General features: G+C 37.4%; 1 protein-coding gene across 1 annotated transcript in view; it reads left to right on the plus strand.

Moving 5' to 3' along the window:
• Positions 1 to 16,629, plus strand: part of EYS (eyes shut homolog) — a 1,792,869-nt gene that overhangs the window by 135,440 nt on the left and 1,640,800 nt on the right. Inside the window, 1 exon segment of the mRNA XM_037844664.1 lies at positions 1,134 to 1,243. Within this exon segment, the coding sequence (XP_037700592.1) occupies positions 1,134 to 1,243 (110 nt within the window).

Below are 16,629 nucleotides of genomic sequence, written 5' to 3' on the forward strand. Positions count from 1 at the left end.
ATATATCTTCTAACTTAACTAGTTATGACTGTCTTAAGATAACTGTAAATTATGTTGTGTTTAAAATCAATTTTTTGCTTTTTCCTGTATTATCCATTATTAAATTTGAAAGACCAATATTGTGAATAAACATTTTAGAAGATCTTTCATTTTGTCTTTTCCGTCATTACCATGTGTGACTTTGGACAAACTCTGTATGTCTTTCATCCTTAGTTTTGTTGTGGGTGAAATGAATATTACCTGATTGGGTTTTATAAGGAAGAAACAAAATCATCCATTTTATATTTTTAGCACAGATTTTCCATCTTGGAAACACTCAATAAATATTAAGATACAAATGATGATGATGATGATGATGGTGAAGATAATGATATGGAAAATGAAATAAAGGAGGAAAATAGGCAGAGAAAATGTGATGACTATGGTCTATTTACATTGCAGGTGAAAATTGCTTCATAAGGCTTTATCAAATTGTATTTTATTTTTATTGTCACACGTCCATAGTTTTGTGGACTTATTGCTTGTTCTGATTATGATTTGTTTAAGTCTACTCACCCCAAAACTTGGTGGCTTTAAGCAACAATTATGTTATTACATTGTCTCTCATGGTTCTGAGGGTTGACTGGACTCAGCTGTAAGTTCTTGCTCAGAAAGTGGCTGGGGCTGAAGTTTATTTGAAAACTTCCTTACTGTCAGGTTTGGTGATTGATGCTGGTTATAGATGGGCTCTCAGCTAGCCTGTCAATCAGAATACCTAAACAAGGATTTACTACGTATCCTGGGCTTCCTTACAACCTGGTGGTTGGGTTTCCAGAGCATTTATCCCAAGAGAGTACCCCAGGCATTGTATCACCTTTTTGACCTGGCATTGATCGATCCTCACCCACGTCCAAGGGGTAGGCATATAGGTCCCACTTCTCAAGTACATGAGTATAAGGTTCACATTGTAGAAAGAGCATGTGGGATGGAAGGCACTGTTGTGGCCATTTTGGAAAGTAGAGTCTGCCAAATTGTTGTACACAGAATCTTTACCACATGCTTATGAATATAATTTTCATCCCTCTCCAAGTAAGAACCTGTTTCATTATGTTTTAATATTTTTTAATGTTCCCCAGAATGTGACATGTACCTAGAGACCAATATTTACAGGAAAGTTTTGTCAGAGACTTCAAACATCATGTGAAACATTTCCTTGCAGGAATAATGCCACATGTATAGAATGTGAAAAAGGTCATCATTGCAGGTATAATTAATTAATTTCCTGTTATTGTTTTAATACATAATACATGAATCTTAAAGTCATGTGGACAAAAATTGAGCTGTTTGAAGCTTAAAAATCATTTAATGGTATACCCAATGTTCTGTTTCAAGTTAGAGTGAAACTTTTTATGGGTGTACTGGGATTTTTATTGTTGTAGTATCGATTTAATACATATTTGAGAAATTCTCAGAAATAGCTTGGTAACTTATTTATAAAATATATATTTTATTTTACAATGTAAATTTCTAGGATAATGAGTACTATTTGAAGTCCTAGAAAGAAGTAAGACATGTAAGTCCCCACAATATCATTTGTAGTTTGCATATATGATATTAATATTTTGTTTTGAAAGGATAGAATAACCACCTCCTTTTGGAATTCAGCTGATAGTTTTAGCAAGAGTCTTTAGACAAAATTTTAGAAAGTAATGCTTTATATAAATAGGAATTTGATAAAAATTACCCATTTGTAAGTGTCAGAAGTGACCCAGATATCTGGGCCTTAATTTTAGTCCATTTTAAACAGCTTTATAGATATTTTCACACCATTAAGAAGTACAATTTGTAATTTTCACACTTGCTTGACTTTAATCTGACTGCTTAAAGTAAGTTCTGTTGGGCATTATTCAAGGACAGTAAACAGCCTAAAAATTTCAGAGTATTCATAAAAGCAGAAAATTAAAAGTTGTGGTACATGAAAGCCTTAAAACGCACTGAAAAGAAACCTAGAATATGCATACATATCACAGAGGTATGAAGTACAATACTTTTGTCAATTTCAAAGGCATCCAAATGAAAAGTTTAGAAAATATACTAAGATTTTGAAACATGACTTTTTCGAGAGATGATGAAAAGAAACCCCAACATTATATCATTATCTTTGAAGATTTAATCCATCAAGTCAACCTGTGTTTGCATTCTATTATGTATTTATTTGTCAATTAACCTAACTCTTATCCTTTTGAAAATATTGAATGTTAATTTACAATTTCTAGGTATGCAACTAATAGTGCTAGTATATTTATGAATCATCTTAGAAAAACAATCATTTCAAAACACAGATTGCATTATATAAATATGGATAAACATACATTCTTAACTAATTATTGATTTTTCATTTTTTACTAAATATGATGTTTTATTAGCCCTTATTATTAGAATTCTTCTGAATATCTAGAAGGCTTTTAAAAATTTCTAATCAAGGATAAAAATAGAAAAGCAGAGGCATTGTTGCCATCCCTTAGTTTATTGCTTTGTTATTAAAGTAAAATGATGGAGTTTTATCTGGAATGCTTTGTTATGCATGTTTTAGTTAGAATGGATGCTTTCAAAATTCATGTTAGGTTTCCCTATGATGGATGAAATATTTTAAATAGGTAAACTATTACAATAACTTTGAAGTTAACTTCCGCATGAAATCAATATGTACCACTGTGTCTGTTTTAATCCTTTAAGAACTTGGCATGCATTTTATTCACCCAAACTCACTTACTTCAATAGATTGTCCTACCCTTTGATTAAATTATTCTCTTGATAAGTAAGGCATAAATTTTAAGGAAAGTTGTAGGACTGTAACAAAAATTGGCTTCAACAAGGAAGAAATAACTCATAGTCTAATATGAATGATAAGTGAAATCATAAGCCTTGGTAATCAAAGAAAGTGTAGTAAAATTTTGGTGCCCAAAACAGAATTTCAAGTCACCTGCTCCACCAAACTCATCACTGATAGTCATAATTTCTAACTCTGAATCAGATTAAATAATGGTTATATAATTAATGTAAATTAATAACACAAGAAGTTGAAATAACGACAAAAATTCGTCTTGAAGACCATTTTTGTTTTCTACCAGGGGATGAAGAAAATCAGTAATAAGAAAAAGAAAAACCCCTTGAGTTAAGTGCTTTAAAGTTAAGAATTTTTCTGTTCATTGTTATCATAGGGGGTATGTTTTCCTAGATTAGTGACTATCAAACTTTAGCTGCATCAGAATCACTTAAAGTGCTTGTTAAAACACACACTGTTATACCCAGCCCCAGAACTTTTAATTGAATAAGTCTAGGGTGGGGCCTATAAGTACCTATTTTTAACAAATTCTTAAGTGATGGTGATGCCTCAGAATCCAGAGAAGATAAACTGAGCTCAGACCACTCATCTTGTGCAGAAATCTTCCAACACCCTTATATTAGCTTACCCACTGTTCTGGTTTGCTAATTCTGCCATCATGCAAAATACTAGAAATGGATTGGCTTTTATAAAGGAGATTTATTTGGTTACACAGTTATAGTCTTAAGTCCATAAAGTGTCCTAGGTAAGGCCTCAACAATAGGGTACCTTCACTGAAGGATGGCCATTGGTGTCCAGAAAACCTCTGTTATCTCAGAAGGCATGTGGCTGGCATCTGCTTGCTCCCAGGTTGCATTTCAAAATGGCATTCTCACAGTTGATTGAGTCACATCTCCATGGAAACACTGAACCAATAGGTTCCAACCTAATCAACACTAATACATCTGCCCCCACAAGATTGCATCAGAGAACATTTTGGGGGACATAATACATCCAAACCAGTAGAGCCACATACTTCTATCCAAGGGGTTTTAATTTTCCTTTGGCTACTCAAACAAATACCACAAAATGGGTCAAGTTAAACATTGGGAGTTTATTTGCACATGGGTTTTGAGTGTAAAAAAAAAAAAAAATCCAAATCAGGGCAACATCAAGTTGATGCTTTCTCCTGGAAGACTATGCTGTTCTGGGGCTGGCTGACAAGGTTCCTTGGTCCGCAGCTTGTCACATGGCAAGGCACATGGTGGTGTTTCCTGGTCTCTCTCTTCTCTTATGAGTTCCTTTGAGTTCTGAAAGGCTTCTGGCTGCTCGCTCTGTGGCTTTTCTCTCTGTGCCTGAATTTCATTTTTTCTTATAAAGTGCTCCAGGAACAGGATTAAGGCCCAGCCTTATTGCAGTGGGCCACATCTTAACCAAAGCAACCTCATCAAAAGGTTTTATTTTTAATGGGTTCACACCCATAGGGATGGATTAAATTTAAGAAGTTATTTTTTCTGGAGTACATACAGCTTCAAACCACCACACAAGGTTTTACTCTTCTATTCTGTGTTGGGGAGAAAAAAGTGTTGGGTTGGGGAGAAAAAACTAAATGAAGAAAGGAGGAAAATAAAGTGAAGATAATGGTGTCAGTTTCTGTTTGATCATATGAACTAGATCTAAATTTCTATGGTTAAATTAGAGAGAAACTGAAACATAATTACTTCCTTGAGAGAGTCATTGAAATATTGGATATGAGAACTTATTTGGTTTCTAGTAACATAGAACAGCACAGTGTTAGAAAGGAGTTATTTTTTACCTGTTCCTACAAACCAGCAATTCTTTTAACACCTAGAAGCTGATAGCTTAATGTATCTATGAATTCTTGACATAAAAATGATATTTTTATGAGCAATGACAGTGGTAAGTCATCAGAAGTGGCTGGGAGTAGGTGGGCACAAGTGAAAGCTGATTGTAAGGGAAAGGTATAATTGTTATCAGACAGCTAGAACAAACTTTGGTGATTCCCCCAAATTACCAAAGGATGTTTTGGTTGAGGATGCCAATAATTTGATTAATAATATGAAAATTAAATGGAGTTTTTGAGCTACGGTTATTGCAGAAAATCAAACAGATGATTTAGAAGAAAATGTGAAGAGTTTTTCCTAATTCTCAAGCTGAATCATCTAAGGTTCGCTCAAGAAACAGATGGCTCACACAGAATAATTTAAGAGAATTGGATGAAAACACTAATGAGTATGGGAAAGGTTAAGGGAAACATAGAATGGATTACTATTTGCACTGGGTTTAGAAACAGTGGAGAGCTATTTTCTCTATGCTGAAGTGGCAAGCCACAGGTGCAGTTAATAGGAACCAGAGAGAGAGCTGAGCTATAGTGCAGAACATTTTGAAATGACCTGTGAACTTACGTAGATGAACAGAGCTACTGCCAACCCACAGCCTGGTCATGAGGAAGCAGAGGAATTAAATACCTCCCTCACCCCCTTTCATATTCCAACATTTTCCTGGTACAGCATATTAGCAGAGCCCAATCAGAAGTCTCAAGTCAGCACTCTTAAGTACACGTCTTTCTTAACAGAAGGAACCTGAAGGAGACTGTTCTGTCTCCAAAGCAAAGTAGAAGAGACTAATACAATGAGTTGTACACTATAAAATACTAAAGAGAATTATGCTGAGGGAAGAAGCAATGATCTATGCCTTTGTGACACATGAAAAAGAAGGGAGATGTCCTCAGAGACGATGACTTGGATGCTTACCTGTGAACTGGTTCTTAAGAAGCAGGACCCATGACCTTCTCTCTAGGAGAAAGCAGTGATTTGATATAACTGAAGTATGATGACATGAAAAGGCTGTACTCTGAGTTTCATGGCTCCCAATCATGCAAGGACCTACAAAAGGCACCAGCCAGGAAGTTGCACAACCTCAAGAATAAGCATCTACTAGGTAATAATTCATTCAGAGTGACTACAGTAGTCTAAAAACCGTTCCCCATTTCCAGTCAAAATGGGAGAATGGGAATCAGAGAATTCCTCTGACCCTTCTCCACCATCACTCCTGCTTGTCCCTAAAAGCTAAAGAGGGAGGCGGGGCAAGATGGCAGACTGGTGAGCTGTATGTTTTAGTTGCTCCTCCAGGAAAGTAGGTAGAAAGCCAGGAACTGCGTGGACTGGACACCACACAGCAATCTGACTTTGGGCATACTTCATGCAACACTCATGAAAACGTGGAACTGCTGAGATCAGTGAAATCTGTAAGTTTTTGCTGCCAGGGGACCCGCGCCCATCCCTGCCAGGCTCAGTCCCGGGGGAGGAGGGGCTGTCAGCTCCGGGAAGGAGAAGGGAGAACTGCAGCGGCAGCCCTTGTCGGAAACTCATTCTACTGATTCAAACTCCAACCATAGATAGACTGAGACCAGACACCAGAGAATCTGAGAGCAGCCAGCCCAGCAGAGAGGAGACAGGCATAGAAAAAAAACAACACGAAAAACTCCAAAATAAAAGCGGAGGATTTTTGGAGTTCTGGTGAACATAGAAAGGGGAAGGGCCCTGAGGCGCATATGCAAATCCCGAAGAAAAGCTGATCTCTCTGCCCTGTGGACCTTTCCTTAATGGCCCTGGTTGCTTTGTCTCTTAGCATTTCAATAACCCATTAGATCTCTGAGGAGGGCCCGTTTTTTTTTTTGTTTGTTTTTTTTCTTTTGTTTTTTTTTTAATCCTTTTTTCTTTTTCTAAAACAATTACTCTAAGAAGCCCAATACAGAAAGCTTCAAAGACTTACTATTTGGGCAGGTCAAGTCAAGAGCAGAACTAGGAGAGCTCTGAGACAAAACGCAATAATCCAGTGGCTGAGAAAATTCACTAAACACCACAACTTCCCAAGAAAAGGGGGGTGTCCGCTCACAGCCATCATCCTGGTGGACAGGAAACACTCCTGCCCATCGCCAGCCCCATAGCCCAGAACTGCCCCAGACGACCCAGTGTGACGGAAGTGCTTCAAATAACAGGCACACACCACAAAAGTGGGCGTGGGCATTAGCCTTCCCTGCAACCTCAGCTGATTGTCCCAGAGTTGGGAAGGTAGAGCAGTGTGAATTAACAAAGCCCCATTCAGCCATCATTTCAGCAGACTGGGAGCCTCCCTACACAGCCCAGCAGCCCAGAACTGCCCTGGGGGGACGACACTCACCTGTGACATAGCACAGTCATCCCTCAACAGAGGACCTGGGGTGCACGGCCTGGAAGAGGGGCCCACTTGCAAGTCTCAGGAGCCATACGCCAATACCAAGGACTTGTGGGTCAGTGACAGAGACAAACTGTGGCAGGACTGAACTGAAGGATTAGACTATTGCAGCAGCTTTAAAACTCTAGGATCACCAGGGAGATTTGATTGTTAGGGCCACCCCCCCTCTCTGACTGCCCAGAAACACGAGCCATATACAGGGCAGGCAACACCAACTACACATGCAAGCTTGGTACACCAATTGGACCCCACAAGACTCACTCCCCCACTCACCAAAAAGGCTAAGCAGGGGAGAACTGGCTTGTGGAGAACAGGTGGCTCGTGGACGCCACCTGCTGGTTAGTTAGAGAAAGTGTACTCCACGAAGCTGTAGATATGATAAATTAGAGATAAGGACTTCAATTGGTCTACAAATCCTAAAAGAACCCTATCAAGTTCAGCAAATGCCACGAGGCCAAAAACAACAGAAAATTATAAAGCATATGAAAAAACCAGACGATATGGATAACCCAAGCCCAAGCACCCAAATCAAAAGACCAGAAGAGACACAGCACCTAGAGCAGCTACTCAAAGAACTAAAGATGAACAATGAGACCATAGTACGGGAGATAAAGGGAATCAAGAAGACCCTAGAAGAGCATAAAGAAGACATTGCAAGACTAAATAAAAAAATGGATGATCTTATGGAAATTAAAGAAACTGTTGACCAAATTAAAAAGATTCTGGACACTCATAGTACAAGACTAGAGGAAGTTGAACAACGAATCAGTGACCTCGAAGATGACAAAATGGAAAATGAAAGCATAAAAGAAAGAATGGGGAAAAAAAATTGAAAAAATCGAAATGGACCTCAGGGATATGATAGATAATATGAAACGTCCAAATATAAGAGTCATTGGTGTCCCAGAAGGGGAAGAAAAGGGTAAAGGTCTAGGAAGAGTATTCAAAGAAATTGTTGGGGAAAACTTCCCAAATCTTCTAAACAACATAAATACACAAATCATAAATGCTCAGCGAACTCCAAATAGAATAAATCCAAATAAACCCACTCCGAGACATATACTGATCACACTATCAAACACAGAAGAGAAGGAGCAAGTTCTGAAAGCAGCAAGAGAAAAGCAATTCACCACATACAAAGGAAACAGCATAAGACTAAGTAGTGACTACTCAGCAGCCACCATGGAGGCGAGAAGGCAGTGGCACGATATATTTAAAATTCTGAGTGAAAAATTTCCAGCCAAGAATAATTTATCCAGCAAAGCTCTCCTTCAAATTTGAGGGAGAGATTAAATTTTTCACAGACAAACAAATGCTGAGAGAATTTGCTAACAAGAGACCTGCCCTACTGGAGACACTCAAGGGAGCCCTACAGACAGAGAAACAAAGAAAGGACAGAGAGACTTGGAGAAAGGTTCAGTACTAAAGAGATTCAGTATGGGTACAATAAAGGATATTAACAGACAGAGGGGAAAAATATGACAAACATAAACCAAAGGATAAGATGGCTGATTCAAGAAATGCCTTCACGGTTATAACGTTGAATGTAAATGGATTAAACTCCCCAATTAAAAGATATAGATTTGCAGAATGGATCAAAAAAAATGAACCATCAATATGTTGCATACAAGAGACTCATCTTAGACACAGGGACACAAAGAAACTGAAAGTGAAAGGACGGAAAAAAATATTTCATGCAAGCTACAGCCAAAACAGAGCAGGTGTAGCAATATTAATCTCAGATAAAATAGACTTCAAATGCAGGGATGTTTTGAGAGACAAAGAAGGCCACTACGTACTAATAAAAGGGGCAATTCAGCAAGAAGAAATAACAATCGTAAATATCTATGCACCCAACCAAGGTGCCACAAAATACATGAGAGAAACACTGGCAAAACTAAAGGAAGCAATTGATGTTTCCACAATAATTGTGGGAGACTTCAACACATCACTCTCTCCTATAGATAGATCAACCAGACAGAAGACCAATAAGGAAATTGAAAACCTAAACAATCTGATAAATGAATTAGATTTAACAGACATATACAGGACATTACATCCCAAATCACCAGGATACACATACTTTTCTAGTGCTCATGGAACTTTCTCCAGAATAGATCATATGCTGGGACATAAAACAAGCCTCAATAAATTTAAAAAGATTGAAATTATTCAAAGCACATTCTCTGACCACAGTGGAATACAATTAGAAGTCAATAACCATCAGAGACTTAGAAAATTCACAAATACCTGGAGGTTAAACAACACACTCCTAAACAATCAGTGGGTTAAAGAAGAAATAGCAAGAGAAATTGCTAAATATATAGAGACGAATGAAAATGAGAACACAACATACCAAAACCTATGGGATGCAGCAAAAGCAGTGCTAAGGGGGAAATTTATAGCACTAAATGCATATATTAAAAAGGAAGAAAGAGCCAAAATCAAAGAACTAATGGATCAACTGAAGAAGCTAGAAAATGAACAGCAAACCAATTCTAAACCAAGTAGAAGAAAGGAAATCACAAGGATTAAAGCAGAAATAAATGACATAGAGAACAAAAAAACAATAGAGAGGATAAATATCACCAAAAGTTGGTTCTTTGAGAAGATCAACAAGATTGACAAGCCCCTAGCTAGACTGACAAAATCAAAAAGAGAGAAGACCCATATAAACATAATAATGAATGAAAAAGGTGACATAACTGCAGATCCTGAAGAAATTAAAAAAATTATAAGAGGATACTATGAACAACTGTATGGCAACAAACTGGATAATGTAGAGGAAATGGACAATTTCCTGGAAACATATGAACAACCTAGACTGACCAGAGAAGAAATAGAAGACCTCAACCAACCCATCACAAGCAAAGAGATCCAATCAGTCATCAAAAATCTTCCCACAAATAAATGCCCAGGGCCAGATGGCTTCACAGGGGAATTCTACCAAACTTTCCAGAAAGAACTGACACCAATCTTACTCAAACTCTTCCAAAGCACTGAAGAAGATGGAACACTACCTAACTCATTTTATGAAGCTAACATCAATCTAATACCAAAACCAGGCAAAGATGTTACAAAAAAGGAAAACTACCAGCCAATCTCCCTAATGAATATAGATGCAAAAATCCTCAACAAAATACTTGCAAATCAAATCCAAAGACACATTAAAAAAATCATACACCATGACCAAGTGGGGTTCATTCCGGGCATGCAAGGATGGTTCAACATAAGAAAATCAATCAATGTATTACAACACATTAACAAGTCAAAAGGGAAAAATCAATTGATCATCTTAATAGATGCTGAAAAAGCATTTGACAAAATCCAACATCCCTTTTTGATAAAAACACTTCAAAAGGTAGGAATTGAAGGAAACTTCCTCAACATCATAAAGAGCATATATGAAAAACCCACAGCCAGCATAGTACTCAATGGTGAGAGACTGAAAGCCTTCCCTCTAAGATGAGGAACAAGACAAGGATGCCCGCTATCACCACTGTTATTCAACATTGTGCTGGAAGTGCTAGCCAGGGCAATCCGGCAAGACAAAGAAATAAAAGGCATCCAAATTGGAAAAGAAGAAGTAAAACTGTCATTGTTTGCAGATGATATGATCTTATATCTAGAAAACCCTGAGAAATCGACGATACAGCTACTAGAGCTAATAAACAAATTTAGCAAAGTAGCGGGATACAAGGTTAATGCACATAAGTCAGTAATGTTTCTATATGCTAGAAATGAACAAACTGAAGAGACACTCAAGAAAAAGATACCATTTTCAATAGCAACTAAAAAAATCAAGTACCTAGGAATAAATTTAACCAAAGATGTAAAAGACCTATACAAAGAAAACTACATAACTCTACTAAAAGAAATAGAAGGGGACCTTAAAAGATGGAAAAATATTCCATGTTCATGGATAGGAAGACTAAATGTCATTAAGATGTCAATTCTACCCAAACTCATCTACAGATTCAATGCAATCCCAATCAAAATTCCAACAACCTACTTTGCAGACTTGGAAAAGCTAGTTATCAAATTTATTTGGAAAGGGAAGATGCCTCGAATTGCTAAAGACACTCTAAAAAAGAAAAACGAAGTGGGAGGACTTACACTCCCTGACTTTGAAGCTTATTATAAAGCCACAGTTGCCAAAACAGCATGGTACTGGCACAAAGATAGACATATAGATCAATGGAATTGAAGTGAGAGTTCGGAGATAGACCCTCAGATCTATGGCCGACTGATCTTTGATAAGGCCCCCAAAGTCACTGAACTGAGTCATAATGGTCTTTTCAACAAATGGGGATGGGAGAGTTAGATATCCATATCCAAAAGAATGAAAGAGGACCCCTACCTCACCCCCTACACAAAAATTAACTCAAAATGGACCAAAGATCTCAATATAAAAGAAAGTACCATAAAACTCCTAGAAGATAATGTAGGAAAACATCTTCAAGACCTTGTATTAGGCGGCCACTTCCTAGACTTTACACCCAAAGCACAAGCAACAAAAGAGAAAATAGATAAATGGGAACTCCTCAAGCTTAGAAGTTTCTGCACCTCAAAGAAATTTCTCAAAAAGGTAAAGAGGCAGCCAACTCAATGGGAAAAAATTTTTGGAAACCATGTATCTAACAAAAGACTGATATCTTGCATATATAAAGAAATCCTACAACTCAATGACAATAGTACAGTCGGCCCAATTATAAAATGGGCAAAAGATATGAAAAGACAGTTCTCTGAAGAGGAAATACAAATGGCCAAAAAACACATGAAAAAATGTTCAGCTTCACTAGCTATTAGAGAGATGCAAATTAAGACCACAATGAGATACCATCTAACACCGATTAGAATGGCTGCCATTAAACAAACAGGAAACTACAAATGCTGGAGGGGATATGGAGAAACTGGAACTCTTATTCACTGTTGGTGGGACTGTATAATGGTTCAGCCACTCTGGAAGTCAGTCTGGCAGTTCCTTAGAAAACTAGATATAGAGTTACCATTCGATCCAGCGATTGCACTTCTCGGTATATACCCGGAAGATCGGAAAGCAGTGACACGAACAGATATCTGCACGCCAATGTTCATAGCAGCATTATTCACAATTGCCAAAAGATGGAAACAATCCAAATGTCCTTCAACAGATGAGTGGATAAATAAAATGTGGTATATACACACGATGGAATACTACGCGGCAGTAAGAAGGAACGATCTCGTGAAACATATGACAACATGGATGAACCTTGAAGACATAATGCTGAGCGAAATAAGCCAGGCACAAAAAGAGAAATATTATATGCTACCACTAATGTGAACTTTGAAAAATGTAAAACAAATGGCTTATAATGTAGAATGTAGGGGAACTAGCAATAGAGAGCAATTAAGGAAGGGGGAACAATAATCCAAGAAGAACAGATAAGCTATTTAACGTTCTGTGGATGCCCAGGAATGACTATGGTCTGTTAATTTCTGATGGATATGGTAGGAGCAAGTTCACAGAAATGTTGCTATATTAGGTAACTTTCTTGGGGTAAAGTAGGAACATGTTGGAAGTTAAGCAGTTATCTTAGGTTAGTTGTCTTTTTCTTACTCCCTTGTTATGGTCTCTTTGAAATGTTCTTTTATTGTATGTTTGTTTTCTTTTTAACTTTTTTTTCATACAGTTGATTTAAAAAAGAAGGGAAAGTTAAAAAAAAAAAAAAAACAGGGAAAAAAAAAAGATGCAGTGCCCCCGTGAGGAGCCTGTGGAGAATGCAGGGGTATTCGCCTACCCCACCTCCATGGTTGCTAACATGACCACAGACATAGGGGACTGGTGGTTTGATGGGCTGAGCCCTCTACCGTAGGTTTTACCCTTGGGAAGACTGTTGCTGCAAAGGAGAGGCTAGGCCTCCCTATGGTTGTGCCTAAGAGCCTCCTCCCGAATGCCTCTTTGTTGCTCAGATGTGGCCCTGTCTCTCTAGCTAAGCCAACTTGAAAGGTGAAATCACTGCCCTCCCCCCTACGTGGGATCAGACACCCAGGGGAGTGAATCTCCCTGGCAACGTGGAATATGACTCCCGGGGAGGAATGTAGACCCGGCATCGTGGGACGGAGAACATCTTCTTGACCAAAAGGGGGATGTGAAAGGAAATGAAATAAGCTTCAGTGGCAGAGAGATTCCAAAACGAGCCGAGAGGTCACTCTGGTGGGCACTCTTACGCACACTTTAGACAACCCTTTTTAGGTTCCAAAGAATTGGGGTAGCTGGTGGTGGATACCTGAAACTATCAAACTACAACCCAGAACCCATGAATCTCCAAGACAGTTGTATAAAAATGTAGCTTATGAGGGGTGACAATGGGATTGGGAAAGCCATAAGGACCACACTCCACTTTGTCTAGTTTATGGATGGATGAGTAGAAAAATAGGGGAAGGAAACAAACAGACAAAGGTACCCAGTGTTCTTTTTTACTTCAATTGCTCCTTTTCACTCTAATTATTATTCTTGTTATTCTTGTGTGTGTGCTAATGAAGGTGTCAGGGATTGATTTGGGTGATGAATGTACAACTATGTAATGGTCCTGTGAACAATCGAAAGTACGATTTGTTATGTATGACTGCGTGGTATATGAATATATCTCAATAAAATGAAGATTAAAAAAAAAAAAAAAAAAAAAAAAAAAAAAAGACATAATGCTGAGCAAAATAAGCCAGGCACAAAAAGAGAGATATTGTATGTTACCACTAATGTGAGTTCTGTGAAAAATGTACAATGTTTTATACTGTAGAATGTCGGGGACCTAGAGATAACAATTAGTGGAGGGGGAATGATAATCTAATAAGAACAGATAAACTATGGAGGGTAATCTCAATGTTATGGGAATCCTCAGGAATGATTATGGTTTGTAAACTTTCTTGGATATAGTAAGATCATGTTGGAAGCAATAGAGTTATTTTAGGTTTTTTTTTTTTCTCTTATTCCTTTGTTTTCTTAGGGGTTGTTAATTTTCTTGGGGTATGGTAGGAACATGTTGGAAGCAATGTAGTTATTTTAGATTATTTGTTTTTCTTACTCCTCTGTTTGGACATGGTTTATTAATTTTCTTGGGGTATGGTAGGAACATATTGGAAGCAAAGTAGTTATTTTAGGTTATTTGTTTTCCTTAATCCATTGCTTTGTTTGAAATGTTGTGGGGTTTTTTTGGTTGTTGTTTGCCTGTTTGTTTTTAATTATTTGATAAACAAAGTTAAAAAATTGAAAAAAAATCAGTAGAAAAATGGGAGTAAAAACTAAATGACAAATAGGGTGGGATGGGGGGATGGTTTGGGTATTCTCTTTTCACTTTTATATTTTATTCTTATTCTGATTCTTTCTGATGTAAGGAAAATGTTCAGAAATAGATTGTGGTGATGAACGCATAACTATATGATCATACTGTGAACAGTTGATTGTATACCATGGATGACTGTATGGTTTGTGAATATATTTCAATAAAACTAAATTTAAAAAAAAAAAATAAATAAATAAAATAAAAGGACTTCTGGTCAACCCGGCATCGTGGGACGGAGAACATCTTCTTGACCAAAAGGGGGATGTGAAAGGAAATGAAATAAGCTTCAGTGGCAGAGAGATTCCAAAACGAGCCGAGAGGTCACTCTGGAGGGCACTCTTACGCACACTTTAGACAACCCTTTTTAGGTTCTAAAGAATTGGGGTAGCTGGTGGTGGATACCTGAAACTTTCAAACTACAACCCAGAACCCATGAATCTCCAAGACAGTTGTATAAAAATGTAGCTTATGAGGGGTGACAATGGGATTGGGAAAGCCATAAGGACCACACTCCACTTTGTCTAGTTTATGGATGGATGAGTAGAAAAATAGGGGAAGGAAACAAACAGACAAAGGTACCCAGTGTTCTTTTTTACTTCAATTGCTGTTTTTCACTCTAATTATTATTCTTGTTATTTTTGTGTGTGTGCTAATGAAGGTGTCAGGGATTGATTTAGGTGATGAATGTACAACTATGTAATGGTACTGTAAACAATCGAAAGTACGATTTGTTTTGTATGACTGTGTGGTATATGAATATATCTCAATAAAATGATGATTAAAAAAAAAAAAAGCTAAAGAGGGCTTTTCACCTTTATCTTTTGTGATTGCAGAAGATGAGCTGTCCAAGATATTTATATATGCTTGGCAAATTTGCACTTTGAGTCTTTGAATAATCATTTGGCAAAAATTCCACATTTGAGTGGCACTGAAGTTCCTGCTAGAGGTTTTAAAAGACAGTGAAACAGTCAAACTATACAGCAACATCAAAAGAATATCTTGTGGCATGTAGCTGTGCTACTGGGGCAAACTGGCAACCTTGAAGAGAGCCACATGAGGGACAAAGCCAAAACGTAACTAAGTGCAAAGCTGAGAAAATTATATAGAGAGTCACAGCACTGACCCAACTCTACATGCACCATAAACTACCTCTGGACATTTTGATTAAATGGGCCAATAAATCCCTGTATGAATTTAGTTTCAGTTGAGTTTATATTATTCATAAGTTAAAGCTTCAAATTAATACACTGGAAACCTCTGAATTCATTTAATTACATAATTCAAATGGTTAACTTTCATTCATATTAGTAGTTCTATTTTTTGCACAATTATTAGTTCTCTACTAAGAAAAAAGCAATATTCTTGCTATACATTTGACTACTTAATATACAATAATTTTGAATTAGTATGAAAGTCTATTCCATCAATGAAAGAAATAACCAGGGAATGTGTTATAAAGAAAAGAATAAGGTTTTCTTGAGCAAGAGCAAAATGCATGTGGAGCTAAGCCAGAAAGAAGTAACTGCTTGGATGTTGGAATTTAGAGAGTGGCTTATATGGGTCTTCTGCCACTTGAGCTACCTTCAGAGGTGGTAGGGCATTGTTAGGGGTGGTTTCTGGTGGAGTGTATTTGAACACAGTGGGCCAGTTCAGATACAATGGATCCAAAATGTTTGTCAGTGGGAGTGTCTTTGGAAATGGTTAGCTGGTTCAGATATCAAAGAGGCAGGATGTTTGCAGTGGAGTTTTCCATAATTAGCTTAAACTGGTTCTTTTTGGGAGATTTGCAGTTGCTGTAGCTGCAGAAATATCCTGGGCACTCAAAGGATCACAGGTATGTCAAGCTGGAGCCGATTCATTGGATTCCCAGATGGCTTGGTCCTTCCCTGGCTAATGCTCTAGCAAATCAAGATGTTTAGTACAGTCACTAAAAATTCCGTTTTCACAATTCTAATGTAAGAGGTTAAATGAGAGTGTATTTTATTTTATCCATCTCTGAACCTCTAGAATCTTTTACTGTGTTTACACATAGAATTTTTTCCAGATAGCGTCATTTGTTTTTTAAATTGTTTGTGTTAAGTATTTTGGATTTTACTGAGTGATTTGGGAAGGTCATGCAGGATGTGTTGACCTGGGATGTAACACAAAATAACTCAACATTCATTAATTTAGTAAATGTTCTTTGTCTGCTTTCCCAGAAACATATCTACTGTAGTAGAAGCTTTTATATATCAGTAGAAAAAAGAA

Source organism: Choloepus didactylus, chromosome 7, assembly GCF_015220235.1.
Source record: "Choloepus didactylus isolate mChoDid1 chromosome 7, mChoDid1.pri, whole genome shotgun sequence".
NCBI classification, from domain to species: domain Eukaryota; kingdom Metazoa; phylum Chordata; class Mammalia; order Pilosa; family Megalonychidae; genus Choloepus; species Choloepus didactylus.